Here is a 21,238-nt window from a genome sequence, read left to right as displayed (position 1 = left end):
TATACCACGTCTAATGGCTGTATCCAGGCACTCCATGTTGCGTCTTGCAAAGAACAGCCCTTAGCTGTGGTATATTGGCCATGTACCACACCCCCTCGGGCCTTATTGCTTAATTATAAACTGGGTGGTTTGAGTCCTGAATGCTGATTGGCTGATAGCTGTGGTATATCAGACCATATAGCACGGGTATGACAAAACATTTTATTTTTACTACTCTAATTACGTTGGTAAACAATAGCAATAAGGCACCTCGTGGGTTTGTGGTATATGGCCAATATACCACACCCTCTCGGGCCTTATTGCTTAATTATGTCACAGTTTTATGTTATTTCAAATACATTATTTCAACTTAGAACATTGGCATACTGTTGCCTACAATAATCATGGGAGGAAATGTTCAGTCAAAATATGATTTGAATGCAGTATAATTGCAGATAATTGGTGTGAGTCAACTCAACCTACCCACCCGCATCAACGATCTTCTTAATTCACTGTGTGACTGGTTGCCACACTCACCAGGAACGTTCAATACGAATCTCTTCCTAGGAATCCCATTCCGTGTTTTCCTGCGCGCCATTATTAAGCGCTATCTAGCGCATAGGAAGAATTTGGCTAAATTAAATAACAGGACCTTATAAGAAATCGGCGAAAATGAGGGTACAGGGGGATAACGTTTTGCATTATTTTGAATAGTCAGAATATGAGAAGACACCTCGGATGGAGTTATTTCAGCCGCATTTCTGTGATGCATATGAGGTGTTTTTCATTGGCTATGCTGCGTCCACGGACCGTTATATTTTAGGCTGACTGGTTGTGTAGCAGTCTACTCGTGCAATACACCGCTCAAAACATCTCATAATTATTTTTCCTACACGTGGAGGATCAAAACTGCACAGAGAATGCTTAAACATGGGATAGGCCTATGCGTTTTATGTGGTCAGTATTTATCTGCTACGATTTTGAAGATCCGCGGTCAGAGACAGACAGCGGCTCAGTATGCAGTCCTTCTCAATCGCGTCATAGCCCACTTCTGCTGAATGCAAAGAAAGACAGACTTGAGACTCTTTAAATATTTAAGGATATGGACTCTTCAAAACTGAAGATATACTAGTCTCTTTGTTTAACATATTCTATGCATGATATTCTATCAATACATTTTAAACAGAGAAGTCACGGATGAGAGCCCATGACCAGGCTCCAAAATTACCCCGAATGAGGACGCAGCCCTACAATTGCTCCAATGCGAAATGGTACGTGGTTAAAGATTATTAGTGAAATGTTGTAATTAGTCTACGTTATGTTACAAAATGAGCAATAGAAATATGTTTCAGCTTTGTTTCTCTGTCCAGCAGATAATAACCTAGCCTATCAATGCGCACACAGAGTTCAATTTGACCATAGCAATTATCTACTGTTGATTTGCAGCACCAGCTTCTCCAGGTGGAATGTCGTCTACGGTATATATATATTTTGAAAATGCCTTCATAAACACAAATCTACATTGAACCTTATTGCGCATCACAAAGAGGAGGACTCCTGAATTTGTCCTGATTCATCCCAAAAACACTGCTATTTGGATCCCGGACATCAACAACTTTAATGGCTTTTGTGTTCAGACGATGGAGAGTGTTATTGGTGCTGAACGTGATTGCGGTTGCGGGGTTCATGACGCTTTGGACCAAGTGCACCCACAACCGAGTGACAAAAACCACCGGTCAGGACGATGTGAAAAGCCAATCACGCTCTAACGGCACGGCTCAAGGTTTGAGCATCAGTCATGAAGTATTACTAAAGAGACTCGGGTCATTGGAGGACGTGGTCTACAGACAGCTTAATGGTAGGCTATGACTCTAGCACTCTAGCCTACCCACCTAAAAACAATGACTATGGCTCATTGGTTATTTTTTATTTGCTGTCACTCAAAATCTACCATAGTTGTTGTTATTTACATAGTCTGCGGCTCAGGATCCATCCAAAATGGCACTCTATAATTAGTGTACTACTACTTTTGATCAGGGCCCACAGGGTAGTGCACTATATAGGGAATAGGGTGCCATTTGGGACATAAGTTTAGTATACAGCTATCTCCTTTGTTAAAATTCAATAATTTTCAAAACAACTAAGCGAACGTGTTATAGCATAGTGACCTTTTCTTGACTGTGAACTACAGGTTTGTCCAAGTCCCTGGGGCTGATTGAGGGTTTCGGGGGGCGAGGTAAAGGGGGCCTCCCCGCCACCCTAGCCACAAAAGAAGAGGATGACGCAAAAGTACTGAGAGAAAAGTATGGATACAACGCTTACCTCAGCCAAAAGATATCACTGGATCGGTCCATACCAGACTACCGGCCCAGCAAGTAAGTTTTAGGCACCCTATAGTGCACTCTATAGTGCACTCTGTTCCTTATATAGTACAGCATTACTTTTGACCAGGGTCGCCCTTACTGTAGCTCAGTTGACAACAGTGTTTCAGTACAATAGACCCACTACAATTTTCATGTGCTTTTATGTTTTTCCAAAGACCAATCCAAGCATTAGTGTGTGTGTGTGTGTGTGTGTGTGTGTGTGTGTGTGTGTGTGTGTGTGTGTGTGTGTGTGTGTGTGTGTGTGTGTGTGTGTGTGTGTGTGTGTGTGTGTGTGTGTGTGTGTGTGCACTTCGTATTATTTGATACCCATATCTAGATCTCAGCCATATCTTGGGCTCATGCTCTAATCAAAACTGATAAGCATGATAGTGTATACTTTGCTGTCTTAGTTGTTTCGCTGCTACTGGGTTATTGCCATGGTCGGAGAGACTAATGATTAAAGCTATGTCAGCAGATGTTTTTGTTTTGGCACCACTTAGCTTTGTGGTTAAAAATACAGTATTCTTAAAACCATCTATTAATATCTCTGTAGCCTAATCCCTCTTTCTTTGTTGTGCTTTTTTGTGGTCTTATTTGTTATGAAGTTGCAGTCAAATGCGCCAATTGACACGTGCACACACTCTGGACACACACACACACACACACACACACACACACACACACACACACACACACACACACACACACACACACACACACACACACACACACACACACACACACACACACACACACACACACACACACACACACACACACACACACACACACACACACTCTGGACACACACACACTCTGGACACACACACACAAGTAAATGTAATTGCTAAAATATAATTAAGTATCAAAAGTAAAACTATTAATCATTTCAAATTTCTTATATTAAGCAAATCAGACGGCACCATTTTCTTGTTTTTTAAATTTACGGATAGCAAAGGGCACACTCCAACACTTAGACAGAATTTACAAATGAAGCATTTGTGTTTAGTGAGTCCGCTAGATCAGAGGCATTAGGAATGACTAGGGTTGTTCTCTTGATAAGTGTGTGAATTGGACCCTTGACCTGTCCTCCTAAGCATTCAAAATGGAGTGTCATGGAAAATGTAGTGAATGTAGTGAAGTAAAACAAAAAGTTGTCAAAACTATAAACAGTATAGTAAAGTACATATATATAAAAATACAACTTAAAACGTGTAACGTTCATCTTCTTCTTCTGACGAGGAGTAAGAGAGGTCGGACCAATGTGCAGCATGGTAAGTGTCCATAACGATACTTTATTTACATGAACAATAAACTACAAAATAACCACGTGAAATACCGAAACAAACTAAACAGTCCCGTGTGGCACAAACACTGACACGGAAAATATTCACCCACTACTCAAAAGTGAAACCAGGCTACCTAAGTATGGTTCTCAATCAGGGACAACGATTGACAGCTGCCTCTGATTGAGAACCATACCAGGCCAAACACAGAAATACCAAAACATAGAAAAAGGAACATAGACAACCCACCCAACTCACGCCCTGACGATACTAAAACAAAGACATAACAAAAGAACTAAGGTCAGAACGTGACAAAACTTATTCGGGATCGGTTTCCCGTCCACTGGACAGTTGAGCTAATGTAGGGTAATGCGATTAGCATGAGGTTGTAAGTAACAAGAACAATTCCCAGGACATAGACATATCTTATATTGGTGAAAGCTTAAATTCTTGTTAATCTGACGGCACTGTCTAATGTACAGTAGCTATTACAGTGAAAGAATGCCATGCTATTGTTTGAGGAGAGCGTACAATTTTTATCATGAAAAGTTTTTAAGAAGCAAATTAGGCACATTTAGGCAGTCTTGATACAAAATTTGGAACAGAAATGCAATGGTTCATTGAATCAGTCTAAAATTTTGCACATACACTGCTGCCATTTAGTGGTCAAAATCTAAATTGTACATGGGCTGGCATAATACATTATGGCCTTTCTCTTAAATATCAAAGATGATGGTACAAAAGACATACAAGAGAACGTTTTTTTCTTTCTTTCTATTATCTTTTACCAGATCTATTGTGTTACATTCTCCTACATTCCTTTCACATTTCCACAAACTCCTTTCAAATGGTAAACACTCCAAAACAAAAGTATCTCTGAACTATTAGGATGTAGCCAGCCACAGATTCCTCACTCCCTCTCATCAAGGCTGGCCCTCGTTATAACGAAAGCTACAATAAAAATAGGCCTCTTATCTCTCTCTCCCACAGTGCACCCACTGTGAGCCTAGGGAGAGGGGGGGGGGGTACGTTTTTTGAAAAATGTGATTGTGGGGAACAGGAATAGGCACATGGTTCTCATTTGCAATTGCAAAACAAAAATGTGTGAGCTCATCAACAGGGATCATAATGTATAGAAGAGACATGGAGAAGAAGAATCTTGCGTGATGGTAATGAACTTGGAAACCTACATTAGAATGTTGGGTAGTACCAAAAGGGCGGGCTACATTATATTATATACATATTATATAGGGCTACTTAAGACATTAGCTTTATATAAGAGGGTTCAAGTACCGTATTACTGAACATCGAATGATGGACTCACCGTTTGCCTTTATCTGTTATATATAAGGATGTATTAGTGTTGGATGTAATTGGTGATGATAGCTAATGATGTGTTTCTGCATATGTCTTTGTGTGTGTGGTCTCCAGGTGTAAAAAGGCCAGCTACCCCAGGGATCTTCCAAACATCTCCCTTATCTTTATTTTTGTCAACGAGGCGTTGTCAGTAATCCTCCGCTCAGTCCACTCAGCTGTCAATCACACACCGGCTCACCTCCTCAAAGAGATCATCTTGGTGGACGACTACAGCGATGATGGTGAGGAGAAATATACATGCACGCACTCACATTTTGGTGAAGAAATGGTATAAGAACATACACACATCCACACATCCAATATACACTACTGTTCAAAAGTTTGTGGTCACTTAGAAATGTCCTTGTTTTTGAAAGAAAAGCATTTTTTTATCCATTAAAATAACATAACATTGATAACATAACATTGAACAGAAATACAGTGTAGATATTGTTCATGTTGTAAATAACTATTGTAGCTGGAAATGGCAGATGTTTTATTTTTTATATAGACGCACAGAGGCCTATTATCAGCAACCTTCATGTCACGGTTGTCATAAGAACGGGCCCAAGGCGCAGCGGATATTGAGTTCCACATATTTATTTCAAAAGTGAAACATAAGCCAAAACAATACATCCAATAGATGAAGTGACTCCGTGGTGCACAAACACAAAATAATAGCCCACAAACACAGGTGGGAAAAATATATACTTAAATATGATCCCCAATTACATTTTACATTACATTTAAGTCATTTAGCAGACGCTCTTATCCAGAGCGACTTACAAATTGGTGCATTCACCTTATGACATCCAGTAGAACAGTCACTTTACAATAGTGCATCTAAATCTTAAAGGGGGGGTGAGAAGGATTACTTATCCTATCCTAGGTATTCCTTAAAGAGGTGGGGTTTCAGGTGTCTCCGGAAGGTGGTGATTGACTCCGCTGTCCTGGCGTCGTGAGGGAGTTTGTACCACCATTGGGGGGCCAGAGCAGCGAACAGTTTTGACTGGGCTGAGCGGGAACTGTACTTCCTCAGTGGTAGGGAGGCGAGCAGGCCAGAGGTGGATGAACGCAGTGCCCTTGTTTGGGTGTAGGGCCTGATCAGAGCCTGGAGGTACTGAGGTGCCGTTCCCCTCACAGCTCCGTAGGCAAGCACCATGGTCTTGTAGCGGATGCGAGCTTCAACTGGAAGCCAGTGGAGAGAGCGGAGGAGCGGGGTGACGTGAGAGAACTTGGGAAGGTTGAACACCAGACGGGCTGCGGCGTTCTGGATGAGTTGTAGGGGTTTAATGGCACAGGCAGGGAGCCCAGCCAACAGCGAGTTGCAGTAATCCAGACGGGAGATGACAAGTGCCTGGATTAGGACCTGCGCCGCTTCCTGTGTGAGGCAGGGTCGTACTCTGCGGATGTTGTAGAGCATGAACCTACAGGAACCGGCCACCGCCTTGATGTTAGTTGAGAACGACAGGGTGTTGTCCAGGATAACGCCAAGGTTCTTAGCGCTCTGGGAGGAGGACACAATGGAGTTGTCAACCGTGATGGCGAGATCATGGAACGGGCAGTCCTTCCCCGGGAGGAAGAGCAGCTCCGTCTTGCTGAGGTTCAGCTTGAGGTGGTGATCCGTCATCCACACTGATATGTCTGCCAGACATGCAGAGATGCGATTCGCCACCTGGTCATCAGAAGGGGGAAAGGAGAAGATTAATTGTGTGTCGTCTGCATAGCAATGATAGGAGAGACCATGTGAGGTTATGACAGAGCCAAGTGACTTGGTGTATAGCGAGAATAGGAGAGGGCCTAGAACAGAGCCCTGGGGGACACCAGTGGTGAGAGCGCGTGGTGAGGAGACAGATTCTCGCCACGCCACCTGGTAGGAGCGACCTGTCAGGTAGGACGCAATCCAAGCGTGGGCCGCGCCGGAGATGCCCAACTCGGAGAGGGTGGAGAGGAGGATCTGATGGTTCACAGTATCGAAGGCAGCCGATAGGTCTAGAAGGATGAGAGCAGAGGAGAGAGAGTTAGCTTTAGCAGTGCGGAGCGCCTCCGTGATACAGAGAAGAGCAGTCTCAGTTGAATGACTAGTCTTGAAACCTGACTGATTTGGATCAAGAAGGTCATTCAGAGAGAGATAGCGGGAGAGCTGGCCAAGGACGGCACGTTCAAGAGTTTTGGAGAGAAAAGAAAGAAGGGATACTGGTCTGTAGTTGTTGACATCGGAGGGATCGAGTGTAGGTTTTTTCAGAAGGGGTGCAACTCTCGCTCTCTTGAAGACGGAAGGGACGTAGCCAGCGGTCAGGGATGAGTTGATGAGCGAGGTGAGGTAAGGGAGAAGGTCTCCGGAAATGGTCTGGAGAAGAGAGAAGGGGATAGGGTCAAGCGGGCAGGTTGTTGGGCGGCCGGCCGTCACAAGACGCGAGATTTCATCTGGAGAGAGAGGGGAGAAAGAGGTCAGAGCACAGGGTAGGGCAGTGTGAGCAGAACCAGCGGTGCCGTTTGACTTAGCAAACGAGGATCGGATGTCGTCGACCTTCTTTTCAAAATGGTTGACGAAGTCATCTGCAGAGAGGGAGGAGGGGGGGGAGGAGGATTCAGGAGGGAGAAGGTGGCAAAGAGCTTCCTAGGGTTAGAGGCAGATGCTTGGAATTTAGAGTGGTAGAAAATGGTTTTAGCAGCAGAGACAGAGGAGGAAAATGTAGAGAGGAGGGAGTGAAAGGATGCCAGGTCCGCAGGGAGGCGAGTTTTCCCTCATTTCCGCTCGGCTGCCCGGAGCCCTGTTCTGTGAGCTCGCAATGAGTCGTCGAGCCACGGGGCGGGAGGGGAGGACCGAGCCGGCCTGGAGGATAGGGGACATAGAGAGTCAAAGGATGCAGAAAGGGAGGAGAGGAGGGTTGAGGAGGCAGAATCAGGAGATAGGTTGGAGAAGGTTTGAGCAGAGGGAAGAGATGATAGGATGGAAGAGGAGAGAGTAGCGGGGGAGAGAGAGCGAAGGTTGGGACGGCGCGATACCATCCGAGTAGGGGCAGTGTGGGAGGTGTTGGATGAGAGCGAGAGGGAAAAGGATACAAGGTAGTGGTCGGAGACTTGGAGGGGAGTTGCAATGAGGTTAGTGGAAGAACAGCATCTAGTAAAGATGAGGTCGAGCGTATTGCCTGCCTTGTGAGTAGGGGGGGAAGGTGAGAGGGTGAGGTCAAAAGAGGAGAGGAGTGGAAAGAAGGAGGCAGAGAGGAATGAGTCAAAGGTAGACGTGGGGAGGTTAAAGTCGCCCAGCACTGTGAGAGGTGAGCCGTCCTCAGGAAAGGAGCTTATCAAGGCATCAAGCTCATTGATGAACTCTCCGAGGGGACCTGGAGGGCGATAAATGATAAGGATGTTAATAATAATAATAATATATGCCATTTAGCAGACGCTTTTATCCAAAGCGACTTACAGTCATGTGTGCATACATTCTACGTATGGGTGGTCCCGGGGATCGAACCCACTACCCTGGCGTTACAAGCGCCATGCTCTACCAACTGAGCTACAGAAGGACAGCTTGAAAGGGCTGGTAACTGTGACAGCATGGAATTCAAAGGAGGCGATAGACAGATGGGTAAGGGGAGAAAGAGAGAATGCCCACTTGGGAGAGATGAGGATCCCGGTGCCACCACCCCGCTGACCAGAAGCTCTCGGGGTGTGCGAGAACACGTGGGCGGACGAAGAGAGAGCAGTAGGAGTAGCAGTGTTGTCTGTGGTGATCCATGTTTCCGTCAGTGCCAAGAAGTCGAGGGACTGGAGGGAGGCATAGGCTGAGATGAACTCTGCCTTGTTGGCCGCAGATCGGCAGTTCCAGAGGCTACCGGAGACCTGGAACTCCACGTGGGTCGTGCGCGCTGGGACCACCAGATTAGGGTGGCCGCGGCCACGCGGTGTGGAGCGTTTGTATGGTCTGTGCAGAGAGGAGAGAACAGGGATAGACAGACACATAGTTGACAGGCTACAGAAGAGGCTACGCTAATGCAAAGGAGATTGGAATGACAAGTGGACTACACGTCTCGAATGTTCAGGAAGTTAAGCTTACGTAGCAAGAATCTTATTGACTAAAATGATTAAAATGATACAGTACTGCTGAAGTAGGCTAGCTGGCAGTGGCTGCGTTGTTGACTTTGTAGGCTAGCTGGCAGTGGCTGCGTTGTTGACACTACACTAATCAAGTCGTTCCGTTGAGTGTAATAGTTTCTGCAGTGCTGCTATTCGGGGGCTAGCTGGCTAGCTAGCAGTGTTGTTTACGTTACGTTGCGTTAAAAGAACGACAATAGCTGGCTAGCTAACCTAGAAAATCGCTCTAGACTACACAATTATCTTTGACAAAGACGGCTATGTAGCTAGCTATGTAGCTAGCTAGGATCAAACAAATCAAACCGTTGTACTGTAATGAAATGAAATGAAAATGTGATACTACCTGTGAATGCGACCGGGTTGTTGAGTCTATTCGGTAGACGTTGGCTAGCTGTTAGCTAGCTGTCGGCTAGCTGTTGGCTAGCTGTTGGCTAGCTGTTGGCTAGCTAGCAGAGTCTCCTACGTTAAGGACGACAAATAGCTGGCTAGCTAACCTCGGTAAGTTAAGATAATCACTCTAAGACTACACACTCTAAACTACACAATTATCTTGGATACGAAGACAGCAAAGACAGCTATGTAGCTAGCTAACACTACACTAATCAAGTCGTTCAGTTGAGTGTAATAGTTACTACAGTGCTGCTAATCGGTGAGCGTTTGGTAGCTGGCTAGCTGCTGGGCAAATAGCAGTGAAGACTACGTTAGGACGACGAAATACGATAATTATGCAATTATCTTTGATACAAAGACGGCTATGTAGCTAGCTAAGAAGAAATTGCTAAGATTAGACAAATCAAACCGTTGTACTATAATGAAATGTAATGAAATGTAATGAAAAAGTTATACTACCTGCGGAGCGAAGTGCCGATGCGACCGCTCGCTCCAACCCGGAAGTGTTCAATTAGAGACAACGATTACCAGCTGCCTTTAATTGGGAATCATACAAAACACTAACATAGAAAATATAAACTACAATGCCCCCTAGTCACGCCCTGACCTACTACACCATAGAGAAACAAGGGCTCTCTATGTTCAGGGCGTGACACATCACTCCTGTGTTCCAATGGCACGTTGTGTTAGGTAATCCAAGTTTATCATTTTAAAAGTCTAGTTGATCATTAGAAAACCCTTTTGCAATTATGTTAGCACAGCTGAAAATGTTTGTCCTGATTAAAGAAGCAATAAAACTGGCCTTCTTTAGACTAGTTGAGTATCTGGAGCATTAGCATTTGTGGGTTTGATTACAGGCTCAAAATGTCCAGAAACAAATAACTTTCTTTGAAATTAGTCAGCCTATTCTTGTTCTGAGAACTGAAGGCTATTCCATGTGAGAAACTGAAGATCGCATACAACGCTGTGTACTACTCCCTTCACAGAACAGCGCAAACTGACTCTAATCAGAATAGAAAGAGGTGTGGGAGGCCCTGGTGCACAACTGAGCAAGAGGACAAATACATTAGAGTGTCTAGTTTGAGAAACATATGCCTCACAAGTCCTCAACTAGCAGCTTCTTTAAATAGTACCTGCAAAACACCAGTCTCAATGTCAACAGTGAAGTGGCGACTCCGGGATGCTTTGGTTTAAAAAACAAGGACAGTTCTAAGTGACCCCAAACTTTTGAAAAGTAGTGTACATTGATACATATTCATATGATGTACAATTTGTTTATGCATTTAATGTAGTGATATTATAAATTATATTATATTCTATGCTTTATAAAGACATCCTTGTCCAACATGCTGTTTTGCTGCACGGACAGAACAGTCAAATCAAGGCAAGAGAACATGTCTGTTTGACAACATCCATCTAGGGAGGGGGACAGGAAGGGAGGAGAGGGACAGTGGTGAAGAAAGTAAGCAATGAGCAGAGAGAGAGGTGGTTAGAGAGAGGAAGACAGAGACAATGAAAGGTGCAAATAGAAATGAAGAGGGAGAGATGTGGGTAGAAGGATAGAGTGAAAGGGTGGAAGAGAATTTAGTACAAAGTGAGGGGCAGAGAGGGAAAGAGAAAAAGGAGATATAGACTGGTCAATTTCCCCAATGTTCCTGGCACGGCGGGATGGCATAGGGCCAGCAATCCATCATGGAGGGAGAAAAAGAAGCTATTGCAGTGGTTGAGATGGAGAGGCATGCAAATAAATAACACACACCCTCTTACTGTCTGCATAACTCTTCTCCACTCAGCCACACATCCACTGCATACCCGCCTGCACATTTAGAAGGGTGCAATTGTGGCCTGCAATTCGGGAGATTCCTGCATGTGGGCATTCCTGCATCTGCAGGTACCCCATTTTATACTTCTATTTGTAAATGTTTAAGCTAGGACATGCGGGAGGCAACCGTAACTTGCTAGCCATACACCGGTAGACAGTGTCCTTCGTCCCGACCTGTTGGGCACTGTTTTCCTGCAGTTCAGTTAACAACGGCGAGGGCAGGTGTTCGGCAGATGGGAGCAAAGAACAATGTGTGCTAGCTTAGCCAGCTAGTCCAGTACACAGCAGGCATGAGGCGGGGGTGACACTGTGTGCTAGCTAACTAGCAAGATAGCACGCAGTGTCACTAACTCACAAGCTAGCTAGTTAGCTAGCATACAGTCCCCCCCATCCTCCCACCTTCTGTTCTAGCAGTAGGCGGTGGGATACTCCGGTAGAGAGTGTCCTTTGACCCCCCTCGGGCACTGTTTTCTCAGCAGGCGAGAGGCTGGGGCGACACTTTGTGCTAGCTAGCTAGCAAGCTAGCACACAGTGTTTCTAACAAGCTAGCTAGTTAGGGCTGCCGCCTGTCGTGCACTGTTTTCCCGCAGTTCTGTTAATGACAGTGAGGGCAGGTGTTCGGCAGGTGGGAGCAAAGGATACTGTCTTCAGGTGTCACTCCAGCTATCTAGCAAGGAGGACTCCGGGAGATGATGTGGGTGAAAAAAGATGTCGTGCTGGCTCATGCAGGAACCAATGGCCTGCTGAGCACATCCACCAGTGTTTCTGTGAGAGGAGTGGGGGTTCTGAGAGTGTGTTCAGGTGGGATAAACTGATCAGTTGTGCGAGAGAAAAAAGATAGAACAGAAGACATAGCTCAGGATACACCCAACTCCCCCTGGTGTTGTTGTGAGGCTGTTAGAAAGCACTGGAGTGCTGGGGCCCATGAAAACAGAGGAATTTCCTCTCTCTCTCTGTGTGTGTGTGTGTGTGTGTGTGTGTGTGTGTGTGTGTGTGTGTGCTCACATGCACTTGAGTGTTTTTCTGAAAGTGTTTGTGCGTGTGCTTCTGTGTGTGTCTGCATGCATATGTTTGTCTGTGGGTATAGCTTTGATTAGTTGTATTTGGTTGTGTCCTAGAACAACTGAAAGGGCCATTGGAGGATTATGTAAACAAGCGTTACCCAGGCCTGGTGAAAATGGTGAGGAACCAGAAGCGTGAGGGACTGATCCGTGCCCGCATCGAGGGCTGGAAGGCAGCCAGTGGCGAGGTGACTGGATTCTTCGATGCCCACGTTGAGTTCACACCCTCCTGGTGAGTGTATGTGTGGGTTTCAACTTGAACTTTGAGTTGTTGGGATCGATGGTTTAACAAACTTTGACTTAAAGGGTGGATCAGAAGGAATACTTGAATTTAGCAGTTGGTCACGCAGCAATGTGAGATTGTCCAGCTGAAGGAATTGCATACTACTACTAACCATCTAGCCATCTAGTATACTGTATCTCCATGACCATATTTGTGATGAAAGTCTAAAGAAGTGAATTGCCATAAGATTTTATGAAATGACGGTTTTAAAAGTATGCCTAGTATTCAAGTACTGTCACAGGTTTGGTATGTTCTTTATGTACACACTAGAGTTGACCAGGGCCCACAGAACTACCCACTACACAGGGAGCTGCTTCTCCCTATGGAGTCGCAACCCTTTGAGTCGACTCAAAAATAAGAACTTATAAACCTAACTCAGAAGAACTAGGGGGACTGACTTGGAGGGATAGGGAGGAAGAGGGGAGGGAGAAGAGAGAAGATCTTAAGAAACCTCCAACCCCATCTAGCAATCTCTCTATGTCAGGGCTGAGCCGGTTCTGACCAGAATCAAAGAGGACCACAAGAGGATCATCCTGCCCTCCATCGATAACATCAAGCATGAGACGTTTGAGCTGGAGCGCTACGAGAACTCTGGCCATGGTTACAACTGGGAGCTGTGGTGCATGTACATCAACCCCCCCAAACAGTGGTGGGATGACGGGGACACCTCCGCACCCATTAGGTAAGCTACAAACGCACTGACACGCATATGCACACAGGAACAGGCATGCGTACACACACACACGGCAACACATATGCACACACACAGGCACACCTGCACGCGCACACACACAACTAAATGAACACTTGCATTTAGAGAACCCATTTGACAAAATTAGGAAAACAGAATCCCCTTCTTTCCCCCCGCAGAACTCCTGCAATGATTGGTTGCTCCTTTGTGGTGAACCGGGACTACTTTGGGCACCTGGGGCTGCTGGATTCTGGCATGGATGTCTACGGAGGAGAGAACATCGAACTGGGGATCAAGGTTTGTGTGGCACCCATTTTTCTGTGAAGGCTGAGCATAATTGGGCCCTGGTCAAAAGTAGTGCACGATAAAGGGAATATGGTGCCATTTGGGATGCAATCATTGTATGTTAGGGTGGCGAGAGGCAGGGTGTATGAATAGTGCATTCTGTATTTGTTGTGTGTCTTGTCCTATTTCAGGAAGTACGCAATTGTGGTTCTCTGAGTAGACCTAAGCATTGCCTTCTTATTCGTGTTAGTCCTGCAGAACATTTGTTGTGTGTGAAGGTATGTGTTCTGTTCTCATAATATTTTCTCCACCAACATGCACTACCAGGTGTGGCTGTGTGGGGGCAGTATGGAGGTGCTGCCCTGCTCCAGGGTGGCTCACATTGCCAGGATGAAGAAGCCCTACCACAGCAACATAGCCTCCAGCACGCGGCGTAATGCCCTGCGTGTGGCCGAGGTCTGGATGGACCAGTTTAAGTCGCATGTCTACCTGGCTTGGAACATCCCAATGGAGGTGAGTTGCCCCTAAATACTGATTTAAAGTCTGTATTTTTTTCTGTTTTTTGGGGCATATGCAAATGTATGTTCAGATGGAACTCTAGGTCAGGGACTCGGATGAAGTTGATCTATGACCAGTTTTGAGTACATAAATTCAGATAAAACGCCTATACCCCTACCTAGATTTTCAGTAGTTTATTAAAATGAATCTATTCATTATCCTAACTACATTATACAGTATATGTACACCATATGTTTCATTGCTAATGTTACATATTTGTAATTATGACTGTGTCTCAAATAGCACCCTATTCCCCATATAATGCACTACTTTTGACCAGAGCTCTATGAGGTTAGCCTCACGAGCCACCTGGAATTCCGTGCAGCGAACCATTATTGTAAGCTTGCGAGATCAGGATGGCTCGCGAGGCTACATTGGAGTGCCATTTGGAACACAATCTGTAATCAACCACTCCCTGTTCCAGAACCATGGGATAGACTATGGAGACATCTCTCAGAGGGTAGCATTGAGGAAATCTCTGCAATGTAAGAACTTTGAGTGGTACCTGGACAACGTCTATCCAGAGATGAGGAGGTACAACAACACCGTCTTTTACGGGGAGGTGAGTCTGACTGATGACAGGGTCTACACAAAGTTTTTCTAAACACTCATCAAACACTCATAAGATGCTTTTAGCAGCCAAGTAGCTTTCTCCATTCATAAACATTTTCCTATCTGTTCTCGCTTTGTCTTTCTCTCTTTATCACCTCCACCCCTCTCTTTCTCTCTCTCTCTCTTGCTCTTTCCCTGTAGATTCGTAGTAGCAAAGCGACCCATCTGTGTATGGACCAGGGAGAGAAGGTGAACCACACAGCCACCCTGCACCCCTGTCACGGAATGGGACCCCAGGTAACCTATTATACTAGTATATGTCCCAAATGGCACCTTATTCCCTACTTAGCACCCTATTTATAGGGAATAGGGTGCTATTTGGGACATATTCTAGGTTCACCGGAGATACACTGTGCCTACAAGCTGTGAGAGCAAAATCAGCAGGGAAATGTTTTTATACCATGCATTTTTCTTTTATACCAGAATGTTTTTTTAAAACAAAATGACATGATGTGGTTCATACACAAACATAGACAAAACTACCAGAATGTAGCCCTTTGCCCATGTGACATACAAATGTAGCAGATATCATGACTGGTTCTACAGTCAAAACAGTATCAAAATCATATTATGTTAATGCTTTAGAGTTTTTTTAAGATCCACTTTGAATGAGAGCAGATATGATATCATATCACAAATAATTTCAATTAATTTCAAAGAATAGAAACTATTTACCATCCGCCACTTACTTAATTTTGTCTCCCTGTGCCTCTCTCCTACCAGTTGGAACACCAAAGAGGGTCAGTTCTTCCTGGGTGCTCTGGCCAGTACAGGGGAGAACACATATAGTTGTTGTTGATAGCCTTTGACCAGCCATTCACAGTAGTGTCTCCCTGTTCCTTTAGTTGGGTCGGTACACCAAGGAGGGACAGTTTTTCCTCGGTGCTCTGGGCAGTACAGGGGAGGAAACACGCTGTCTGATGGACGATCAGGTCTCCAATTTTCCTCAGCTCCTCAACTGTGACAAAGTCTCCAACACCAGGCTGACCACATGGCACTTCTCTCAGGTCAGACTCATGTTGACATAGTTTTTTATTTTTAACTGGCTCATTATTTCCAATTAAGTTGCTCTTATACCGTGTTACTTACTTACTTATTTACTTACTTACTCGTCTTTGTGCACAGGGCCGCAACAAGCCCCTGCCATGCCAGACCTGTGTAGGCTAACCCTGTGTAGTAACACTGTAATATAACCACATTGTATGGTCCTGTGCAGGCTAACCCTGTGTAGTAACACTGTAATATAACCACATTGTATGGTCCTGTGCAGGCTAGCCCTGTGTAGTAACACTGTAATATACTGTAACCACGTTGTAAGGTCCTGTGCAGGCTAACCCTGTGTAGTAACACTGTAATATACTGTAACCACATTGTAAGGTCCTGTGCAGGCTAACCCTGTGTAGTAACACTGTAATATAACCACATTGTATGGTCCTGTGCAGGCTAGCCCTGTGTAGTAACACTGTAATATACTGTAACCACATTGTAAGGTCCTGTGCAGGCTAACCCTGTGTAGTAAAACTGTAATAACACCACATTGTAAGGTCCTGTGCAGGCTAACCCTGTGTAGTAACACTGTAATATAACCACACTGTATGGTCCTGTGCAGGCTAGCCCTGTGTAGTAACACTGTAATGTACTGTAACCACATTGTAAGGTCCTGTGCAGGCTAACCCTGTGTAGTAACACTGTAATATACTGTAACCACATTGTATGGTCCTGTGCAGGCTAACCCTGTGTAGTAACACTGTAATATAACCACATTGTATGGTCCTGTGCAGGCTAGCCCTGTGTAGTAACACTGTAATATACTGTAACCACATTGTAAGGTCCTGTGCAGGCTAACCCTGTGTAGTAACACTGTAATATACTGTAACCACGTTGTAAGGTCCTGTGCAGGCTAACCCTGTGTAGTAACACTGTAATATACTGTAACCACATTGTATAAATATAAATATAAAATATATGCCATTTAGCAGACGCTTTTATCCAAAGCGACTTACAGTCATGTGTGCATACATTTTACGTATGGGTGGTCCCGGGGATCGAACCCACTACCCTGGCGTTACAAGCGCCATGCTCTACCAACTGAGCTACAGAAGGACCATTTTTATTTATTTATATTTATTTATATAACCACATTGTATGGTCCTGTGCAGGCTAACCCTGTGTAGTAACACTGTAATATACTGTAACCACATTGTATGGTCCTGTGCAGGCTAACCCTGTGTAGTAACACTGTAATATACTGTAACCACATTGTATGGTCCTGTGCAGGCTAACCCTGTGTAGTAACACTGTAATATAACCACATTGTATGGTCCTGTGCAGGCTAGCCCTGTGTAGTAACACTGTAATATACTGTAACCACGTTGTAAGGTCCTGTGCAGGCTAACCCTGTGTAGTGACACTGTAATATACTGTAACCACGTTGTAAGATCCTGTGCAGGCTAACCCTGTGTAGTAACACTGTAATATACTGTAACCACATTGTATGGTCCTGTGCAGGCTAACCCTGTGTAGTAACACTGTAATATACTGTAACCACATTGTATGGTCCTGTGCAGGCTAACCCTGTGTAGTAACACTGTAATATAACCACATTGTATGGTCCTGTGCAGGCTAACCCTGTGTAGTAACACTGTAATATACTGTAACCACATTGTATGGTCCTGTGCAGGCTAACCCTGTGTAGTAACACTGCAATATAACCACATTGTATGGTCCTGTGCAGGCTAACCCTGTGTAGTAACACTGTAATATAACCACATTGTATGGTCTTGTGCAGGCTAACCCTGTGTAGTAACACTGTAATATACTGTAACCACATTGTATGGTCCTGTGCAGGCTAACCATGTGTAGTAACACTGTAATATACTGTAACCACATTGTATGGTCCTGTGCAGGCTAACCCTGTGTAGTAACACTGTAATATAACCACATTGTATGGTCCTGTGCAGGCTAACCCTGTGTAGTAACACTGTAATATACTGTAACCACATTGTATGGTCCTGTGCAGGCTAACTCTGTGTAGTAACACTGTAATATAACCACATTGTATGGTCCTGTGCAGGCTAACCCTGTGTAGTAACACTGTAATATACTGTAACCACATTGTATGGTCCTGTGCAGGCTAACCATGTGTAGTAACACTGTAATATACTGTAACCACATTGTATGGTCCTGTGCAGGCTAACCCTGTGTAGTAACACTGCAATATAACCACATTGTATGGTCCTGTGCAGGCTAACCCTGTGTAGTAACACTGTAATATAACCACATTGTATGGTCTTGTGCAGGCTAACCCTGTGTAGTAACACTGTAATATACTGTAACCACATTGTATGGTCCTGTGCAGGCTAACCATGTGTAGTAACACTGTAATATAAACCACATTGTATGGTCCTGTGCAGGCTAACCCTGTGTAGTAACACTGTAATATAAACCACATTGTATGGTCCTGTGCAGGCTAACTCTGTGTAGTAACACTGTAATATACTGTAACCACATTGTATGGTCCTGTGCAGGCTAACTCTGTGTAGTAACACTGTAATATAACCACATTGTATGGTCCTGTGCAGGCTAACCCTGTGTAGTAACACTGTAATATACTGTAACCACATTGTATGGTCCTGTGCAGGCTAACCATGTGTAGTAACACTGTAATATACTGTAACCACATTGTATGGTCCTGTGCAGGCTAACCCTGTGTAGTAACACTGTAATATACTGTAACCACATTGTATGGTCCTGTGCAGGCTAACCCTGTGTAGTAACACTGTAATAACACCACATTGTATGGTCCTGTGCAGGCTAACCCTGTGTAGTAACACTGTAATATACTGTAACCACATTGTATGGTCCTGTGCAGGCTAACCCTGTGTAGTAACACTGTAATATAACCACATTGTATGATCCTGTGCAGGCTAACACTGTGTAGTAACACTGTAATATACTGTAACCACATTGTATGGTCCTGTGCAGGCTAACCCTGTGTAGTAACACTGTAATATAACCACATTGTATGGTCCTGTGCAGGCTAACCCTGTGTAGTAACACTGTAATATAACCACATTGTAAGGTCCTGTGAAGCAGAAATACAAAATGCTAGAAGCTGCCTGGAGGGGACTGTTGCTGACACAGTGATCAGGGCCTGTATTCATAAAGCATCTTATGGTAGGAGTGCTGATCTAGGATCAGATCCCCCTTGTCCATTCATTATACTTTAAAAGGCTCACTATTCCTAGATCAGCACTTTTAGTCTGAGAGTCTTTATGAATACTGTGAGGTCACATGAAGGTAGTAGCCTACTCAATTGAGAACATTTGATTTCCTCTGTCCTTCAGAACGACTCAATCATCAACAGAGCCACGGGTCGCTGTCTGGAGGTGATACAGGCGAACGCTTACTTCGGACACTCGCTGGTGCTTCAGACCTGCTCTGGACAGAAGTGGAACATCAAAAACACAATGAAGCAGTAGCCACAGCATGATGCAGAATTATTCTTTGACCAAGATAGTGTTATTGTACTGGATTGAATCAGTTGTCATACTGTATTATTAAAATTCTTCAGTTGGTGTTTTCCAAGATTGTCTTCCAATAAACTGCTGGTCTGGTGGTTTAAAAAACAAAAACATTTGTGTACGCAAATAACTATTACACCACATGGGGTGAGTAAGTTGACACCATATTACGAAATCATACAGCCTTTACTGTAACAGAGTTATTCAACTTTATTCAATCGATTTCAAGACTGTCAGCGGGCCAACCCAGCTGGCTAGCATCAGCGGAGGGCACTTCTAGCAGAGCCATGAGAATGCGGCTGGTGTATGAATAGAACAATCACACTGACTATGTGGAGTGTCTGTGAGGAAGTAAAGGAGGAGGCAGCCATTAAAAACACGAGGAGGCAGTCAAGCAGACCATGGCCCTTATTCATAAAGATTCTCAGAGTAGTAGTGCTGATCTAGGATCATTTTAGCCTATTTAGATCATAGCGAAGAAGATTACATGGACTTGATCCCAGATCAGCACTTCTACTTTGAGACGCGTTATGAATACAGGCCCCGGACCAGGGCCTGGCTTCAGATTAGAAGTGCTGATCAAGAAGTTATGACCACGGAGTCACGCCAGCACTGACCCCCTAGATCCCTGGTAAGTGAGCCTGCTGTCCTCAGGTAAACACACACACACACACCCAACAAGGTCCATACACTCATACTTCCATGTTAATCAACACACCTAGTCAGGTTAAAGAACAATTAGGCAAGCCTAGGACCCCTAGACTCAGTGAGTATAGTGTAACAGTGGGCTGTATAATCGGTTCACCTAGTAATTAGGATCAGTTTTGCCTTTTAGATCACAATGAATAAGATTACATGGATGGGGGGGGGGCTGATCCTACTCTGAGATGATTTGTAAATATGAGCCCTGATCTATAACTTACAACCAGGTTTACAGAAAAGCTATTTACTGGCTTATACATCCATCTTGTTGTGTTATCCTACACAACACTAGTCCTATCTGATGGAAGACAATGAGAAAAACAACCTTTACCAAAAAAGAGATGTTTTATTGCATAAATGCTTTCCATGTACTTTTTTTTATATATTTTTTTACAGATTTTAATATTTACATAGACAATATTCAGGCTATTCTTAATATTAACTTAAATCTGGACTAAAAATCACTTTCAATGGAGATTTTCCATTTATCTTGCTTTTTAGTCCAGCACAAGGCTTAATCTGTGACTGGGAAACTACCCCTACATGTTTTAATGGTGTGCATGAAAAGTTTACATGTGTACGTGTATGTACTGATATATATATACATATATATATATATATATGTATTTTATGTACAGTGTCCATACAGCACATACAGTGCCTTCGGAAAGTAATCAGAACCCTTGACTTTTTCCTCATTTTGTTACGTTACAGCCTTATTCTAAAATTGATTAAATACATACAAATCCTTAGCAATCTAAACACAATACCCCACAATGACAAAGTGAAAACAGGTTTTTAGAAATGTTTGCAGATGTATTAAAAATAAAAACAGAAATATCTTATTTACATAAGTATTCAGACCCCTTGCTATGAGAATTGAAATTGAGATCAGGAGCACCCCTGTTTACATTGATCATCCTTGAGATGTTTCTACAACTTGATTGGAGTCAACCTGTGGTAAATTCAATTGATTGGACGTGATTTGGAAAGGCACACACCTGTCTATATAAGGTCCCACAGTTGACAGTGCATGTCAGAGAAAAAAGCAAGCCTGCAGGTCGAAGGAATTGTCTGTAGAGCTCTGAGACAGAATTGTGTCGAGGCACAGATCTGGTGAAGGATACCAAAAAATGTCTGCAGCATTGAAGGTCCCCATCAGTTTGGAACCACTAAGACTCTTCCTAGAGCTGTCCGCCCGGTCAAACTGAGCAATCAAGGAAGAAGAC

At 44.1% G+C, this 21,238-nt stretch overlaps 1 protein-coding gene across 1 annotated transcript; it reads left to right on the top strand.

Moving 5' to 3' along the window:
* Positions 1-580: 580 nt before the first annotated feature.
* On the top strand, positions 581-19,412 carry LOC123993932 (polypeptide N-acetylgalactosaminyltransferase 17-like). Its single transcript, XM_046296411.1, has 12 exons — positions 581-1,250; positions 1,426-1,837; positions 2,171-2,354; positions 5,060-5,226; positions 12,413-12,587; positions 13,123-13,320; positions 13,509-13,626; positions 13,942-14,127; positions 14,597-14,734; positions 14,926-15,021; positions 15,630-15,791; positions 19,131-19,412. The coding sequence occupies exons 2-12, from the start codon at positions 1,600-1,602 to the stop codon at positions 19,263-19,265; spliced, it is 1,797 nt and encodes a 598-aa protein (XP_046152367.1). The 5' UTR covers positions 581-1,250; positions 1,426-1,599; the 3' UTR covers positions 19,266-19,412.
* Positions 19,413-21,238: the final 1,826 nt, after the last annotated feature.

Source organism: Oncorhynchus gorbuscha, linkage group LG13 (genome assembly GCF_021184085.1).
Source record: "Oncorhynchus gorbuscha isolate QuinsamMale2020 ecotype Even-year linkage group LG13, OgorEven_v1.0, whole genome shotgun sequence".
In the NCBI taxonomy this organism is placed as follows: Eukaryota; Metazoa; Chordata; class Actinopteri; order Salmoniformes; family Salmonidae; genus Oncorhynchus; species Oncorhynchus gorbuscha.
The sequence above is the reverse complement of the archived record's forward strand: the minus strand, read 5'-3'. Positions and strand labels throughout refer to the sequence as shown.

What these genes read in the sequence shown, in the direction of transcription:
- LOC123993932 (XM_046296411.1), top strand. Translation starts at nt 1,600, where the DNA reads ATGGCTTTTGTGTTCAGACGATGGAGAGTGTTATTGGTGCTGAACGTG. An exon ending in CTTGGAACATCCCAATGGAG is followed by an intron (nt 14,128 to 14,596) that starts GTGAGTTGCCCC and finishes TCCCTGTTCCAG; the next exon opens with AACCATGGGATAGACTATGG. An exon ending in GTCACGGAATGGGACCCCAG is followed by an intron (nt 15,022 to 15,629) that starts GTAACCTATTAT and finishes CTGTTCCTTTAG; the next exon opens with TTGGGTCGGTACACCAAGGA.